This window comes from Stegostoma tigrinum, chromosome 18, assembly GCF_030684315.1.
Source record: "Stegostoma tigrinum isolate sSteTig4 chromosome 18, sSteTig4.hap1, whole genome shotgun sequence".
NCBI classification, from domain to species: Eukaryota; Metazoa; Chordata; class Chondrichthyes; order Orectolobiformes; family Stegostomatidae; genus Stegostoma; species Stegostoma tigrinum.
Genome location: NC_081371.1, coordinates 10276299 through 10295964, shown reverse-complemented (window position 1 = coordinate 10295964; position 19666 = coordinate 10276299). Strand labels below are relative to the sequence as shown.

General features: G+C 40.3%; 1 protein-coding gene across 3 annotated transcripts in view; it reads right to left on the bottom strand.

The window, feature by feature from the left end:
- Positions 1–219: 219 nt before the first annotated feature.
- Positions 220–19666, bottom strand: part of pphln1 (periphilin 1) — a 134777-nt gene continuing 115330 nt past the window's right edge. For all 3 annotated transcript variants that reach the window (XM_048549181.2, XM_048549182.2, XM_048549183.2), the window contains exon 10: positions 220–6653. In XM_048549181.2, the coding sequence (XP_048405138.1) occupies positions 6459–6653 (195 nt within the window). In that variant the 3' untranslated portion in view covers positions 220–6458. The remainder of the gene's footprint in view (positions 6654–19666) is intronic.

Genomic DNA, 19666 nt, shown 5'->3' with positions numbered 1-19666 from the left:
TATTAAAGGAGATAGCCTAGATCCTAACTTTTTCTAATTTTAAAAGGTAAATGCCAGGTATTGCATTCCAGATGCAAATCGACTAGTCAAACTACTAGATTTGAAGCAAAACACACTTTATTCGTACACAATCATTAAAATACAACAAAAGAAAGAAGAAATTGGAATATCTTAACTCTACCAGAAAACTTAACAGAATAATAGATGAGTTAGCTTCTAAATAGTAACTGTTCTAACATAGTAACATCCCATAAACCCAACCTGAGCAAAAGGCAAATGCAGTAAAACAGATTGTCTCACATGCAATTCTAGCAGCGATAGGAAAAACATTGAGAAAACTCAGAGATAGTGAACAGCAGGGAGAGATGTACTGAAGTTTCTATCCAGGTTCAACACCCAGCAACTGCTACTGAAAAACTAAAAATCCTCATTCTGTGTGAGTTCGACTCAGCCCACTCAGGCTGCTTCTATTGTACGAATTAAAAAAAACCTAAGGCTTCACAAGCTGTTTAAGGGCTTTCAATAGACAGTTCCACAACTCTGCCTTAAAACTTCTCTTTGATAAAAAGAACCAGTAGAAAATACACATCTTAAAGCCACAGTATCATCACAATTAGTCTGAAATGAGTGACATTGAGATGATGGGGCTGGTGTTTCAATGATGCCAATTTCTATGAACAAACATGGAAGCAGACATCAAATGTTCTTTAGCCAATGCCAGGTGGGTGGATGGATCTAAAATCAGAGGTCTGAAGGAGCGAATGGCAAGCGACATCCACCAAGTCATCACTCTAACTTTTAAGTTGGGAATTGTCACTAACTAGTTTCAGGACAAGGATGGCAAAATTGCATGCTGCATAGAACTGAAGTAAAGTTAGCTAATAATGAGTCGCAAATGCAAGGAAATATAGCAGCTACTGCTTATTAGTGAGATTTGGAGCTCATCACTGACAGCACAAGGGGTAAATTGGAAAGATTTCCTTGTCATTGAGATTCAGACATTTTTCAATTTTGTATATTTGTGCACATTTGAACTCATTGCCCACTTTGTTTTAGTGATGTTTAGAGATAACTACTGCCTCAGACTCCAGGGAGAACTTTTCTGCTGTTTTCAAAGTGCCACAGGATACTTTCAAACCATTTGATAGCACAGACAAGATTTCTGTTTCACAAATTCAGCACTCTCTACAAAGCAGCATTCCCTCAGTGTGAGTCTAGACAATGGATTGTCTCTCTAGATTGCTAGATTCTAAACTGTGTTCTTAAAATCCTGTAACTGGAGCTGGTAGCTTGATCTAAGAAATTACTGAAGAAATCCTTTGGGAAGTGATATTGTCTGCTGAATGAATACTAAAACATTACATTTTTAAAAGATTATAAAATATTGAAAATAAATATACCTGAAATGAACCAATATTTAGTTAATAATTAAACTTCAATACGTGAGAAGCAAGTATGTGGATGCACCCTCCCTACAGATAAGGGAGAGGTTTTATGCCATTTGCTTTTTCCTCTTCAGTCTTTCACCTACAAGTAATATTTTATCTTCCAATCCAAGAAAAACAATATTGGGTGTACACACAACTTGAGTTACAATTCTATGTAACTATTAGTTTCAAATGTCACAGGATTATAATCAAAGTCGTTCTTGGACTGTCAGCTTTTATAAGCAGGTGGTCAGGTTTTACCACTTTTTCAGATTGGGATGTATAAGTTATCCTGAGTCCTTTGTGCTTGTTAGGTTTTGAGATCATATATCCAGTGTGGACAAGTGAATAAGTCTTTTCCATGTAATTACTCAAACATCACTGGTAAATGATATAGGCTCAAGCAATACAAGTGATTGAAACATTTTAAAGGAGAATTTTGGGGTCCAGATCAGACAAACAAGTTATTTTAAATCCAAAAGGAAACCAATGCGAAATCAATGGCTGATTCTACCCAACGACACCAGAGATTTTCTCAGGACTATGCTCTAGAATAACTACATTCTGAGAAATTGTTCCTTGTTCAAAAATCATAAAGGTATTTAGAAAATTTTAAAATTGAGCTGCCAGAGGAAGTGGTGGAGGCTGGTACAATTTCAACGTTTGAAAGGCATCTGGCTAGGTACATGAGTAGGAAGTATTTAGAGTTACTTAAGCCAAGTGCTGGCAAATGGGACTAGATTTATTTAGGACATCTGGCAGCATGGACGTGTTGGACTGAAGGGTCTGTTTCCATGCTGTACATCCTCTATGACTCTATGGTCACTTCATGTTTGTATGGTAATCACTTATTTGTGTGCACGTAAGGCATATGAGTTTCATTCCAAGCAAAAGGTCTGTAGGCAGGCTTTTATATTGTTTGGACTGCTGGCTCCTCCATAAAGAAAGACTGACTGATAAGGAGGCTGTCCTTCAGCTGTGACATGCTTCTGTTAGGCTACATTCATGCCAAGTCAGAATTTTGCTTCTCACTGGTTACGTCTGGAACAGGTGGCTAGAGGGTCTAGCTCCAAAAACTCCTGACAGTTTCAATAGCTTGGTAGACAGTACTGCTGGAATTGGAAGTAATTCCATAGTGATGGCCCCAACTGGATCCTGGTCACAGATTACATTGCAGGCATTTAGTGGGGAAGACTCAAACAGAAGAGGAAGATGGGTGTGGAGAGCTGGGTGTCAACTACCAACAAAAGGGCTGCAACATCATTCAGAAAGGGCATAGGGTACTCCCCAACTTTTAAAAAAATGGATTGCACCCAACTGCGAAGTCAACCATATTATGGCATTGGCAGCATAATCCTTAATAAACTAAATTTATCCTTAACTAATTAAATATGGCTAGCATGTTGCTGACTTTGGCTCCCACTCCTAATATTGCAGGATAGCTTAGGGATGGGTGAGAAGTTTGTGGACTAGCCGCTGAACCTATTTTATGTGCCACCCTGCTAAACACACACCTTCCAGGGGCATGACAAACCCAGCCCTGTGTCTCAGTTTTATCACACTACTGCAGGAAAATTGATATGATTGAGTCCAAAGAAAAGGGAACTCCATATTATGGGATTAAAGCCAGAAGCCAAACAAACAAGTGACAACACTACAGACAGGAGAGGACGTTGTCAAGTTTGAGACAGTATAATGGCAGTAACATAGTTTCACACATAAAGCAAATACCCTTCTCACTTTGAAACTCCATATATTTGGCTTATCTTCTTTTACTGGAGTATATATACCAACTGACATGATACAATGCAATGTTATAAATTAGCATGTCTGTCCAAATATTGGCAAATTGGTACTTCAATTCTGTGATCCAGAATGTGTTTTTTCTGTCAGTGTCATTGAGCAAAGTCGAAAGAGCATGCCATATGTAACAACTGAAGGGATAAAATGTTTTTAAAAGAAAATACTCAGCCCCCACTATTCTGGCAGTTATGGTTTGCCAGATACAATGCACTGAAAAACTCACTGAAAATTTTCAGACCTGCAATATACTACAGTAACAGGATAAAATTTATTAACAAGTAACAAAATACTACATATGCTAATCATCTGAAGCAAGCGCAGAAAATCCTGGAGAAACTCAGCATGTCTGGCAGTAGCTGTGCAGAAAGTGTTAATGTTTTGACTTCAGTAGGACTTGCTGAGTTTAGCACTTTCTGTTTGTTTCAGATTTACTTACAAGAGCCCAGTCATTTCACATGGTTATAAACTTACATACGAAATACATAACTTATCTGAACGTCTTCCTTAATGGCTAATCTGATGATCCAGCCAAAAGTACATATATATATTCAAGTCTTACTTTTGTGATATTTATATCCTGACAAAGCTAATATTAATTTTATTCTCTTCTGAAAACATTGACTTTTGCTTTGTTTGGATGTCATGAGTATTTGCAAACCTCGATTGGAATGTGCTTAATCAGTCAGCCAAGAAAGTGAAGCTGTTTAATTAAAGGAAGTATCATGACTGATGAGCTCTTGTGCCCACAGTGACTTGCACCTATATTGCCTAATATGCATCAGAAATGGGAACTTGAACTGATCTTTCCTCTCTCTGTCCAGAAAAGCAAAGCTCAATTATAGCACCTCTACTGGCGCTCTAACTGATCAGCTAACTCCAGACCATCCTGGTCTTACATGCAAAATTATTAAAATTGGGTCAACGCTTCTGTTGATGAAAATAAAACATCACAACATACTAATACTTTGTATTACAAATAGAAGCACTTTCAGTGTAGAAATCCAATAGGTAACATTGATGATGAACTTAGGAAATTGTTAAGTTGTTTATATTTTTACATTTAGCTATCAGGAAAGAGGGCCTTTTAGCTCAGTTGTTTAAACGTCAAGTGATTTACAATAAAAGTAACAGTGCAGATTTGGTAAAAACTGAAAGAACTGCAGATGCTGTAAATTAGGATCGAAAACAGAAGTTGCTGGAAAAGCTCAGCATCAGTGAAGGAAAATTCAGAGGTAATGTTTCGGGTCGGAGGAAGGGACACCAGACCCAAAACGTTTCCTTTGATCTTTTCCTTCACAGATGCTGCCAGACCCGCTGAGCTTTTCCAGCAACTTCTGCTTTTGCGCAGATTTGATTCTTGATCCAGCGGAAACAGACATGAGTCCTGCCATCTTGCAGTGCTCCGTGAGATTGGAAGGTACTGGCAAACCACGACTAACAAAAAAAAGTCAAGAAAAATGGCTTAGAATGAAACATCGAACAAGAACAAGCATAAAATGTAACATGGTGAGGAAAGCTCCTTTGGCTTCAAGACTGCGTTCTTAACCCAATCTCAGAAAAAAAAACCCGCCAGCTACTCTTCTGAGTGAAAAAAGTGGTCACCTTTTGCCAAGTTATTTCAGTATTATGATGCGGACACCACACACTAAGAACTGGGTTGTGGCTGAGTAAATTTATTTTACAAAGGACATCTACAGATTACAAAATGGAGACTTTCATTCCAACAACCAAACCAGCTTATAAAATAAATTCCACTGTCGACAGAATGATTTGAACACTGGCAACACCCACTTAACTTCTTCAATACATTTTGAAACAGTTATGATGTTTTCTGTCCTAAAGCACGTAAAAGACAGAAAAACAATATGCTGGGGTTAACAATGACTTCTTAAATCTGAACATTAAAACATTTCATGTTTCTTCATCACTAAGTGCATTAAGGCTGATCAAGCTGCTACAATAATCTTACTGTCACTTTAATAGTGAAAACAGAATCTGGTTTTGAACAATTGATCATTTATATAAAATACTAATACATTTAATTACAAATAAAAGCCTCTTCGGTGTAGAAATCTAATAGGTAACATTGATGACGAACTTAGAAAATTGTAAGCTCAGAAAAATGGAATTTCGATTGCTATAGCTGGTCTTCGGGGTTTCAGGTTGGACTTTTCAACACAAAAACGTTTTTCTGTACAACAGAGACCTTTCAAACGACTGATTATGTGGCTAATATTACATAAAGCATTTCTTGAATTGATGGAGTAAGCCAACACAAAATAATTAACAAATCATGAAGAATAGCATAGTCCCCAGTATAAAAATAAAGAGTTCACTTATAGGAATATTCTAGAATTCTGCCCTATAATAACCTTAACATCAGTACTTCTTTTCTTTCTTTCAAGGCACTGACTAGGTTGCCTGCCTATGAACACTGCTCTCATGCTTCTCACCCAAACGTCTAACCTTCAAGTACAACCCTAGGGAGGAAGAGTCACAGATCATTTTGGCATTTGAAGACATCCTCCTCAAATGTAATTTTGCTGTACGTGGCATGTACACATGCATACTCTGACAGGAGTGAACATATAATCAAAAAGCTTGGCCTTCTCCAGTTCAAGGTACAGAAGCCAAACATTGTTCTACAACCCAAGTCACAAATCAAAATTTGTTGCTCTGTCCAATTCATAACCACGGTAGTTGCAACTGTTTTACAGTCAGTCACCAGGAGACACAAAGTAACATTTTTCTATACCTTTCAGAACCCAGTTGCAGAAATGGTACAAAAACATCAGCCATCACATACTTTGAAACTTTATTTTCCTCGCTGGTCTGGTGGCAAAAGTCTCACAGCCAAAACAAGAGATGACTGTAGATCCTGACCCCAGATATTCCCAAATTTTCAGTTGGAGATATTCCACATGGTTCTTTTACACCAAGAAGCACTTTCCAAATTCAACCCATATTGGTCTCAGAAACATACTTACAATTACAGGTATCATTATGCAAGGAATGTATTATAGAGGCCAATATAGACTTACTTTATTGCTCATTATATATGTTAAAGTGATTTTGCACTGGCAACTTGAACTATAAATTTAAATATACTTAAACAACAGGCAGAGTTGCTTAATTTCTTTTGCTATGTTCGGAACAAAAGATGTATTGCAATTGTTAGAAAATGGGCTTGGGAACAAATGCAGTCTGTCAGGGATTCAAACTGTCGATTTATAAGTTCTTTGCATACTCTTCAGGAGCTGAATCATATTTGGCGATGAAGTTTCTCAGCTCGTCGATGCAACGTTCCCCTATCTCACGCAAATTTTCTCTTAGTGAAAACTGTACTGTAGCTTCCAATGATGGGTCTTTGTCAATGAGCATCTGAACAACCATGCCAAAGGTCTCACAGTCTTGTCTATAAACCTGTAAGTCAAAGTGAAAATGTTTAACATTCAGAGTAACAAACCTGATTTTAGTTCAAAATAATTGGACAACTTTTGGAATAGTCACAGCTTTTACAAGAAAGATTCATATAACCATGTCATTTTGTAAAACTACTCAAACTAAAACACTCAACAGGGTAGATGTTTATCCCAAAGGCAGATACACTTGAGTGTTCCTTTAGAATTATGAAGATGTGGTTGAGTGAGGGAGCCTTGGTTCTCAAGAGAGGTCGAACGACTGGTTAAGAGGAAGAAGGATGCTCATGTAAGGTTTAGGAAACAAGGAACGGAAAAGGCTCTAGAGGGATACCAGTTATCCAGGAAGGAGCTGAAGAAAAAGCTTAGAAGAGCTGTAAGAGGGCATGAGAAAACCTTGGCAGATTGGATCAAGGAAAACACAAAGGCTTTTTATACGTACGTGAAGAATGAGAGAATGACCAGAGAAAGGGTAGGGCTGATCAAGGATTGTAAAGGGAATTTGTGCACGGAGCCTAAAGAGATAGGAGAGGTCCTTAATGAATACTTTTCTTCGGTATTCACAACAGAGAGGGACCTAGTTGTAGGGGAGGACAGTGTGAAACAAGCTGGTAGGCCATAGAAGGTCGATGTTAGTAAGGACGATGTGCCAGGAATTTTGAGGAAGTTGAAGATAGATAAATACCACGGACCTGATGGGATTTATCCAAGGGTTCTATGGGAAGTGAGGGAAGAGATCGCAGGGCCTTTGGCGTTGATTTTTTTGTCCTCACTGTCCAGGGGTATAGTGCCGGATGATTGGAGATTTGCAAATGTTATTCCCTTGTTCAAAAAAGGGAATAGGGATAACCCCAGAAGTTACAGGCCAGTTAGTCTTACATCAGTGGTGGGCAAATTATTGGAAAGGGCTCCGAGAGATAGGATTTATGATCACCTGGAAAGGCACAGTTTTGATTTGTGACAGTCATCATGGATTTGTGAGGGGTAGATCATGCCTCTCAAAACTTACTGAATTCTTTGAAAAGGTGACCAAACACATGGATGAACGTAGAGCAGTGCATGTAGTATATATGGATTTAAGTAAGGCATTTGATAAGGTTCCCCATGGTAGGCTCATGCAGAAGGTAAGGAAGCATGGGATAGGGGGAAATGTGGCAGATTGGATTCAGAATTGACTGGCACTTAGAAGACAAAGGGTGGTAGCGGACAGAAAATATTCAACATAGTGCTCAATTATGAGTGGTGTACCACAAGGGCCTGTCCTGGGTTTTCTTCTATTTGTGATTTTTGTAAATGATTCGGATGAAGGAGTGGAAGGGTGGATTAGTAAGTTCGCAGACGATACAAAAGTGGGGCGCATTGTGGACAGTGCAGTGGGCTGTTCTAGGTTACAAAGGGACATTGATAGGATGCAGAGCTGGGCTGAGAAGTAGCAGATGGAGTTTAACCCTGAAAAGTGATGGGTGATTCATTCTGGAAGGACAAACTTGAAAGCAGAATACAGGGTTAACAGAAAGATTCTTGGCAGTGTGGAGGAGAAGAGGAATCTTGGGGTTCATATTCGGTGAATCATGAGGGATAAGTCGGAGTGGGATGCTCCGAGGGGTGGTGTGGACTTGTTGGACCAAAGGGACTGTTTCCACATTGTAGGGATTCTATATTCATAGTTCCCTGAAAACTGCCACCCAGGTGGACAGAGTTTTTAAGAAGGCATATGGTGTGTTAGCTTTCATTAACAGAGGGATCAAGTTCTAGAGCCGTGAAGTTATGCACTAGCTATTCAAAAACCTGGTTCAGCCACATCTGGAGTATTGTGTCCAGATCTGGTCACCTCATTACAGGAAAGACATGGAAGCATTGGAAAAAGTGCAGAGGAGATTTACCAGGATGTTACCTGGAATGGAAGGAAGGCCTTATGAGGAAAGGTTGAAAGAGCTAGGGCTTTATTCTTTAGAATGATGAAGGATGAGGGGTGACTTGATAGAGATGTACAAAATGATCAGAGGTTTAGATAGAGTGGGCAGCCAGAGACTTTTTCCTAGGGTGGAGGTAGCTATTATGAGGGTGCATAGTTTTAAAGTGAGTGGAGGCAGATATCGGGGAGACGTCAGAGGTAGGTTCTTTACTCAGAGAATTGAAGGGGTGTGGATGCATTGCCAGAGAGAGTAGTGGAGTCGGCTTCATTAAGGAGCATTTAAGCGGCTATTAGATAGGCATATGGATAATAGTATAAGCTAAGGGCGGAGGTTAGATAGTCCTTAGGTTTAGGGTAAAAGTTCGGCACAAGATCATGGGCCAAAGGGCCTATGCTGTGCCATAATGTTCTATGTTCTAAGATTACAATGCTCTTTAAAATTTAAGGCCTTATTAGTGAAAAGTACATGATATACATTGCATTTCAAATCTCTTTTCATTTCTCTCATGTTGCTGCATGAAAAGGTACGTGAAACTAAAACGTGTATTGCTGGTTGTATCTGAAATACTGAAGATAGACGGAATTTATACTTAAATTATCCAATCCTGACTGGACTTTGGTATGCTTGCTGTCCAAGATATTACTAGTCAACCTTAAACTTCGTACATGAAAGTATTAAAATGTCATATTTTAAATGAAAAATTCAATATTGACAGGAATATAACTGAAAAACGAGCAAGCAACATTTTTCTGAATGTCTTTTTTGTTGCACTGTTTTCAGATTGAATAGCGTTCTGAAGTCTTTAGAGAAACACAAAATCACCAAGTAGCATTCATATATTATCAGCAATTTCTACATAAGTTACTTCAGGCACATTGAGATGAGCATATGTTGCATTCTGATTCAATGCATAAATGACTTATGTTGCATTTTCCATATAACAAGTTGAAATTTATAGTTTGGTATAACTGCTTCAATTAACCATTTTACTGGTTAATAACACTTTTGTATTACATAGCTTAAGCATGAGTCTAGCAAAATGTTTAATCCACTTTTGGTTAAGATTATGAGAAAGCCTGTGATTTATCCAGTAAGTGTATTACAGTAACAGAAGTTTTCTGTCAATTTTTGGACTTGCTGCAAAGCACCGAGATGCTGCCCAGATAAAGGCTCATTCCAGGCATGATAGGGAAAGAGGAGTTGATCTCAGATATTTAATACAAGAAATATACCTAGTCCACTCTGAAATATGTGATCCAATTTACTTACTCAGTAGAATAAGCATACAGTTTTATCAATGATATGTGCAAGCTATAATTCCATGTGAAAACATTACATTTGAATTACTAGATAAGAAAACAAATCAGACCACACATGTTGCACAAACAAAGTCCACAAACTTCTTCACTTTTAAACAGTACTCTTAATTTCAGTATTCCCTTGTGAGCAATACAAAAATTGTTGTGTGGTCTATGTCTGTCTGCCATAGCCAATGTTAACTTCAAATTTTGGCTTTAAAATATTAACTTCTTTTTTCTTGAGAAGTAAACTGAAGACTCGGTAAAAACAAGAGCACAAGAGAATTGTAATGCAAATTTTACTTGATTAGGATAAAATATGCAATGTGAAGATTAAGTGTAACAAAAAGTGTTAATTAGACTTTGAAACTAGTCGCATTCTCAAATCGCAGTGTTTGAGAATTTGTTAAATGAAAAAAAAGTAAACAAGTGTAATGTGGTTTCCATCCTCAACTCTTTAAAATATCCTTTATATAATCTAAAAAAGGTTAGACTGTTGTTTATTAACTACAGTAGATATTATTATTTACTTTGAAATCACTTTCCCTTTAGTATTCACTCTAAATTACATAGTTTTCACTGATGGTTTCCAAAGGACAAAATGCATCACTACTGCTTTGAAAGGTCTGGATGATGTAAATTTTCATTATTGCAGATAAATCCTTCCTTCCAATATGTACACGTTTCATCAAACAGCTGGAATAATCTTTTTCTGGTACAAAATAACAGTCTATTTACTGTTATTTGTCAATCACACCATTATGTTTAATCTTAAATTAACTCAATTTGTTTTGTGGCCTACCAGGATCAACAGCTAAAATATAATTAGAACAACAAAACACAGTTTGATCTGCCATTATAGCTAGCACTCTGCTGCATAACACCATTTTATTTACAGCTTTTTCCGATACTGATAGGCACGTCAACAATTATTTCTAAAAAAAAGTTACATGCTCTTATAGAACAGAGAACAGCACAGCACAGTACAGGCCCTTCGGCCCTCAATGTTGTGCCGACCTGTCATACCGATCTCAAGCCCATCTAACCCACAGTATTCCATGTACGTCCATATGCTCATCCAATGATGACTTAAAATGTTGGCGAATCTACTACCGGTTCAGGCAAAGCGTTCCATTCCCTTACTACTCTCTGAGTAAAGAAACTACCTCTGACATCTGTCCTATATCTTTCACCCCTCAATTTAAAGCTATGCCCCCTCGTGCTCGCCGTCACCATCCTAGCAAAAAGGCTCTCCCTATCCACCCTATCTAAACCTCTGATTATTTTATACATTTCAATTAAGTCGCCTCTCAACCTTCTTCTCTCTAATAAAAACAGCCTCAAGACCCTCAGTCTTTCCTCGTAAGACCTTCCCTCCATACCAGGCAACATCCTAGTAAATCTCCTCTGCACCCTTTCCAAAGCTTCCACATCCTTCTTATAATGTGGTGACCAGAACTGTACACAATACTCCAAGTGCGGCCGCACCAGAGTTTTGTACAGCTTCACCATAACCTCTTGGTTCCAGAACTTGATCCCTCTATTAATAAAAGCTAAAATACAGTATGCCTTCTTAACAGCCCTGTCAACCTGGGTGGCAACTTTCAAGGATCTGTGTACACGAACACCGAGATCTCTCTGCCCATCTACACTGCTAAGAATTTTACCATTAGCCCTGTACTTTGCCTTCCGGTTACTCCTACCAAAGTGCATCACCTCACACTTGTCTGCATTAAACTCCATTTGCCACCTCTCAGCCCAGCTCTGCAGCTTATCTATGTCTCTCTGCAACCTACAGCATCCTTCATCACTATTCCACAACTCCACCGACCTTAGTGTCATATGCAAATTTACTAACACATCCTTCTACGCCCTCATCCAAGTCATTTATAAAAATGACAAACAGCAGTGGACCCAACACCGACCCTTGTGGTACACCACTAGTAACTGGTCTCCAGGATGAACATTTCCCATCAACTACCACCCTCTGTCTTCTTTCAGCAAGCCAATTTCTGATCCAAACTGCTATATCTCCCACAATTCCATTCCTCCGCATTTTGTACAATAGCCTATTGTGGGGAACCTTATCGAACGCCTTGCTGAAATTCGAACGCCTTGCTGAAATACTGCAAATTTAAGTTATTTCTGTTGAAAACGACTGGAGCTTTCAATTGTCTTTTAAAGTACTGAAGCACTCGTGGCTGTGAACTGAATTTTTTTTAAACATTTGAGTCATAGAGAAGCATAAGACAGAAACAGACCCTTCGGTCCAACATGTCTGTGCCAAGCAGATATCCTAAACAAATCTAGTCTCATTTGCCAGCATTTGCCCCATATCCCTCTAAACCGTTCTTATTTATGTGCCCATCCAGATGCTTTTTAAATGCTGTAATTGTACCAGACTTCACCAACTCCTTTGACAGTTCATTCCAAAAATGCACCACCCACTGCATGAAAAAGTTTCCCCTTCAGTCCCTTTTAAATCTTTCTCTTCTCACCTTAAAACTATGCCTTCTAGTTTTGAACTCCCCTACCCTGGGGAAAAAATCTATCCATGTCCCTCGTGATTTTACGAACTTCTAAGGTCACCCCTCAGCCTGCGCTTTTGTAAACTTGCAGAGGTCAAGTTTAAAATCCAGGGTTTAAAGTAACGACACTAAAATGTGTGCACAGAAAATCTAAAACAGTGCTTTGATTGCAATTGTGTCTCTTGACATCTTTGCCACCCCAACACGTTTGGACTATTAAGCATTATGGTTTTACTAAACGGTGGGTGGCTTTAGCAAGAAATGACATATGAAAGTTTTTACAAAACTATGTTTTATAAGCTGAGGAATGATATGCTCCAAGATAAATTCTCACAACGTTTGACCTTGGGGACCAGCACTTTCTAACGTCAGGGTATCAAAGGTTGAATTTATGAGGTTTGATTTCACTACATGCCTTCCAACCCTTTTGCATAACTCTATTTCAAAAAGTCATTCAAAAATCTAAATCTAAATCTAATGATTTGCTTTCCTTTGTCGTGTCCTTAATTTCCTTGGAGAATCTCTAAAAGACATGCGAGTTGACTCCCTCAATATTAACGTGAAGAAACTAATCAAGAAATTAAGAATTTCTTAGTTTCTTAATTAATTAATTAACAATAAACCCACAGAATGAGAAAATGTACACCATTACCTCTCATGTCCCCAAGGATCTAATTTTGGCCCTGTTCTATTTCTCATCTACATGCGATATGCATAACTTTCACATGTACGTGGATGACACTCCGCTCTACCTGACCGCCAATTCTATTGGATCCTCTTTCATTCACATACTGTCAGCAGACCTTTCTCCCAACTAAATACAGGGGAGATGGAAGACACTACTTTAGCAGATTTGATGAAGTGGAACCTGTGGACAGGGGTGGTTTGGACTTTACCAAAAGTGGTGGACAGAAAATTCATTGGCAGACAGGAAACTAAAAATATGAATAAATGTATCTTTTTTAGAATGGCAGGCAGTGACTATCGGGGTACCATAGGGATCAGTACTAGGACTCCAGCTATTCACAATATATACTAATAATTCAGATGAGGGAATTAAATGCAATCTCTCCAAATCTGCAGATCACACAAAGCTGGTTGGGAGAGCAAGCTGTGAGAGGGATGTAGAGAGGTTTCAGTGTGATTTGGACAAGCTGAGTGAGTGGGCAAATGCATGACAAATGCAGTATAATGTGGATAAATGTGAAGTTCTCCTCAGAAAATGGAGGATAGGTGCAGTCCTGATCTGCAGGATGGAGACGCAGTGCACTGAGAGTCAGAAGACAGCAGAATAGCATAAGAGATGTGCTGATGAGATGTCTGGGCTACCCGAGGAAGTGCACAGCTATGGGATGAAAAAGGAGGAGCTCATTCATTTCCTGTGCTCCACAATGACTCCACAGAGTCTGTGAACTCCTCTTGGAGAAATAGTGGCTAACCTCTTGGAAAGCCATGTGTGTTATCACTTAGAGTGATGTACTAAGGTACAGAGAATTCATATCAGGCTCAGTAGCAAGGATCAGTAAAACTGAGGTTGGTTGGCTTGCCGAGCTGGTTTCTTGTATTGCAGTTATTTTGTTACCATGCTTGGTAACATCCTCAGCTCAGCCTTTGATGAAGCATTGGTGTGTTTTCCCGCCTGGTTTTTAAACTCTGTGGTCTGTTGAGATGGATTGTCTCACTTCCGGTTTTCCTTCGTAATGGAACGTATATGGGGTCGAGTTTGATATGTTTATTAACAGCATGCTTTGTGGAGTGCCAGGCTTCTAGAATTCTGAGGATGTTATCCAGCATGGTAACAAAACGTCTGCGAAACAAGAAACTAGCTCGGTGTGCCAATCAAACTCAACACCCACAACCTGAGCTACAAATCTATTCCGAAATCTTAGAGACCTACGGGTGTAACACACAAATTGGCAAGAAAATGGGAAAACTACGTCAAATGAGAGCGCGCAATCTGCGAACAGCTCTACTTCCAACATGGATGCCTCAGGAACCAGGTATTACCATGCAGAGTGAAGTACAAACCACCCATCAACAATTCAAGCCCTGAAAACAGCAGAACAAAATGGCCACAAGATGGTAAGGGTAATGATGAACGATGCACACAACCTGCTCCACAAATACAACAGAGAAATTACTCACCAAAAAAAACTTTATTCCTGGACAACTAACATAGAATGAGCCATCAACATCAGCCGACAGACCACAACAGCCAAAAAAATCTCAGACCCTGCAAGACAAGCTAACCACACTTACCAACAAAAACGACAACAGAACCGACACATGGATAAGGAACCTCTCTGACAGGAAACTGACCGACACAGAAAAAGTCGTTCTCACCTGAGCACTGAACTACAACTACAGGGACGCCAACAAAACAGAATTCCTAGCCACACTGGAAGCCACATTAAAGACCAACAATATTAATGAAGAAACACAACAAACGATAAGACAGATAGTAATCCTGACACCAACCAGAAGGAGTGAATTCAACACCCTCAACTCATCGGAAAGGCAGGTCCTGGACGGATTAAAAGAGGTCAGGAACATCACAATACTACCGGCAGACAAACGGCGCATGACAGTAACACTGAATAAAAGGGGCTACATCTCCAAGGAACAAGCGCTGCTCGTCAATGAGAACACATACTGGCCAGTACAGACTGACCTGACATGCAACTCGGCAACAAAATCCTATACACGCTACAGACTTAAACAGGGCAGATCAACAAAGCAGACTTCTTAAGAATGAAATTCAAAGGAACCAACACACCCTGATTCTATGGCCTCCCTAAAGTGCACAAGGGTAAGTACACCTCAGACTCATTTTCTCCATCCAAGCACTCCATCACACAGATTAGCCAACGAGCTACAAGGAGACTCAGGCGCCTAGTCAACAAGTCACCCTACTGCATCCACTCAGCCCAAGAATTCCTCAACTCCAAAGACATAAGGATAGACGACAAACAGACCATGATATTGCTTGATGTCACTGACCTGTTTACATCAATAGACATACCACTAGCAAGGGAAACAATGACAACTCTTCTAGAACAAGAGCAAGACCACAGTGAAACCATCTCCAAGGACAACATGCTCAATCTGTTGGACCTATGCCACACCACCCACTTCACTTTCAATGGCCAAACATACGAGCAAATCAACGGGACTCCCATGGGATCACCTATCTGGACTCACAGCAGAAGCAGTGATGCAAAGACTAGAAAGGACGTCCATTCCGCAAATCCAACCAAAACTATGGATACGCTACATGGACGACACCTTTGTCATCATTAAACGGACCAATTTAGAGGACACACACAAAATTATAAACAACACCCTCACCGGAATGAGATTCACCAGAGAGGAGGAGAAGAGCAAACAGCTCCCATTCCTGGGCGTCATCTTAGGGCACAACGCAAAAGGGGAACTGCAAACGAAAGTGCACTGAAAAGCCACACACAAACTAGGTATTGAACTTCAACCGCAACCATCCCAGTACACACAAACGAAGCTGCGGGTGAACACTACTTAAAAAGGCAACAACACACTGTAGCAACATGGAACTACGTCAACAGGAAGAAGAATACGTCTTCCAGGTTTTCAAGGATAACGGATATCCAAAAAAACTGGGTCAGAAGATGCCTACACAAACAACATCACAAAGATACTACATGCACCGACACACTCATCACACTACCCTACATCAGGAACATGTCGGAACTCACCACAAGCCGCCTATGACAACTTCTCACCTGAACTAAAGACCCACTCCTGCCATGGACGGGACCAATGTCATCTACAAGATCCCCTGCAGTGACTGTGAGAAACACTACATTGGACAAACAGGAAGGAAATTAACGACAGTACATGAACACCAACTGGCTACAAAAAGACATGACCAATACTCAATTATCTCAATCCACATGGACAAGGAGAACCACCATTTCAACTGGGACAACACCAAGATCCTGGGACAGGCAAGGCCGAGACAGGCACAAGAATTCCTAGAAGCCCGCTATTAATAAACACATTGAACGTGTCCCTATACACATTCCATTACAAAGGAAAACTGGAAGTGAGGCAATCCATCTCAACAGACTCGAGTTTAAAAACCAGGCGGGAAACACACTGACGCTTCATCAGAGGCTGCACTGAGGATGGTACCCAGCATGAAAACAAAACGTCTGCGGAACAACAAACCAGCTCAGTGAGCCAACCAGCCTCAACGCCTGCAACACAAGCTACAAATCTACTCCAAAAGATCAGTAAAATGTCAGAGAGGAATGGAGCAGATGCTAGATACACTCTTGCTGGTGGCCCCTTCCAATAATCAAAGTCACATGAAAGGTCTGAGGAGGTGATAGATGATGGAAGAGGGAATCAGCCCTTACAGGGCTCCAACATGAAGATCCACTCCAATAGTCACTCTGTCAGGTGAAACGTCTGTGCAGTCATGCCCTGTGACTGAGTTGGTCACCATCGTGATGCTAGTGCAGCACCCTTTGGAGTGACTTCCAAGTATCTCAACAAGGCTGACCATCACAGACATGAGATTGTATCCTGTCCCCTCCTCATCTACAGACACAGGGACTGCAGAGTGTGCTGGTGAAGCTGGAGTTATATCCACTCTCTGAAGTCCTCCTTCCCCTTCTTCATCATCCCCCGATCCCTCATCCCACTTCCTCTTGAAACTTGATTCCATTTCTTCTCATGTCTTTCCTTTGTTTGCATTAGACTACGGAGCCTTCCTGAGCAGTAACCATTCCTACCCCAGCACAACACCCCATCTCAAAAAGTTAATAAATGTTGATGTGTTGGGGGGGGGGAGGGCGGGGTTTAAGGGACCATGTCCTCCTGAGTTCACCCTCTTGAGCAAAAATCTTCCCATTGTCTCATATGACCTGTGTTATATTGTGTTTAATGATATTCCTGTGAAGCTGTTTGGGATGTTTTATTATGTTAAAGGTGCTTTTTAAATACAAGTTTTGGGCTGATTCAATAATAGTCCCAAATATAACAAAAACTGCTACCAATTGGTTGATCTTATGACAGGCTATTCAAGGACCAAAACATCAACAAACTTCATTTACCTACAGTTCCTCTTGTCTATTCTTTTCCATTGGTTCTCTGATATTATGATTGAGACATCATGGGCAAAACTTTAAGTGGCAGTCAGGTTGGGGGATATGCCAATGCAGAGGAGGCTGTGTGTGTTAGCATATCATCCAGCTCACATTAGTAATGTATGGAAAATCTCTGGCACATAGAAAGTCTGATATCTAAATTTGTTAACAGGCAAACAGTCAGCATCACTTTAGAGAGGTGTGTGAAATTTGCTCGGGAAATGTCAACAACATAGCAGGGACTGAAGGCCCTTATAACAGCATTGCTTCTGCCTTGCCAAGGTGAGAGGCTTTTGCTCACAGGCCTCATTCCAAGAATACGTTTCCATTGCTTTACAGGTGATTGTCATCATTTCTGCTCATAGAATGTGGGCATCACTGGCTAGGCCAACATTTATTGCTTGTCTCCAATTTTTAAAAATTCATTCATGGGATGTGGGCATCATTGGTTAGGCCAGGCTTTTATCACTCATCTCGAATTGCCCACAAAACAGTCATTGCTCTCAAGGAGTTGACAGTTAGCTGCTATCTTGAACTGCTGACGTCTTTGAGGTTTAAGTATATCTATAATGCTGTTAGGAAAGGAGTTTCAGGATTGTGAGCCAGTGAAGGAACAGTTATCCAAATCGGGATGGTGTGCACCTTGCAGGGGCACTTGCAGGTAATGGTGTTTCTTCACATCTGCTGCCCTCAGTCTCCTAGGTGTGGCGGTCACAGATTTATAAAGTGCTGTCAAAGGAAATCAACAATCTTATGGATAGTACACATTGCTACCATTGTGCATCGGTGGCAAAGGGAATGAGGTAAAAATGGTTGATCGTGCAAGACGCATATGTCTAAGAACTATGCAAGAGAATATCAAGGAATATAAACATGAATATTGGCACCTGGATCGACCATGCCACTCATTTTCCTGTCCTAGTGAGGTCAATTAACCTCTTCAGCTATTGTATCTAGTTGTGGGATACCACATATACACCTCATTTCCACTTCAGTTACCCATTTATTTGAGCCTTACCCCTGCTCCCAATACATGGGAAATAATCCCTTTCTCCAACCACTGTTAGCAAAGCTTCTAGAGAAGTATCCGAGAGCCTGATGTTGGCCATTCATCTTTCCACTGGTGTGTTCTTAATGAGAAACCCACAAAGATGGAGCCCCTTCAAGTGGCAGGTGGACATCTTCACCATGGTCACATTTGACCTGAAAGCTGGATGCCAACATTGTGGTTAATTAAATAGTCAGTTCCGGTAAACTCCTACCCTGTTTCATCTTCATCTCTGGATCTGTTAATTTGTGAGTCTCACTTTCTTTCTGAATTCCTTGTTCTAAAATCCATTTCTCCCAGGTTAAATGAATCCTACCTGGTCAGTTTTATCAGAGATACCCACTAAGCAGAAAGTAAGGGGTGACTCCACCTTCGATGGCCCTGGTGACTATATATAATATTTTGCATGGTTCAGGAAATTAGTTGCATGGGGCTGCCACAGACAGCGACTAGCCAATTAAAGGGTCAGCATCATCGCTTGAATTGGTGGCCATTGCTGGAACTGCAGCCGGTACTGGACCAAGCCAATAACTGAGGCGGGAGATGATGACTGGAGTGGGCAGGGGAGATGCTTTGATTGTGAGATTGAGTGGGGTGATTAAATAGGGTGGCACTCTCCACATTGACATAAGCTGGGGTTTAGGATGGTCAATGCACAGGGTCTTAACTACACTACAAGCCCACAAGGAAGTTGCCAGAACCTGGTGTTCTCACAACATTGCAAGGGCATTTCTGATGAAGAATGCAAGATGGTGAGAAGAGTGCCTCAAATAGCCCAGCGCTGGTAAAATTCTAGTAAAAGGTAGGTAGGCGATAGGCATAGTGACCCTACCATTCCACCTCTCTTCCAACTGTTTACAGCCTGTTCCCAGAAAGGTTAAAATTGCAGCCTTCATATTCATCATACAATTTATTTGTACCTTTGTATTTGGAAACTTTGCTGGCTCTTTCTTTCTCTTGCTGCCTACTAGTCATCCTGATTCTTCTGGCTCATTTTATGCTTCTATTAGCTGAACAGATTGAATTAGCTTTTTGTTCTCTTTTGAATGATGTTGGGAAATGATGTGTTGACAGCACCAAAATATTTAATATGTCTTC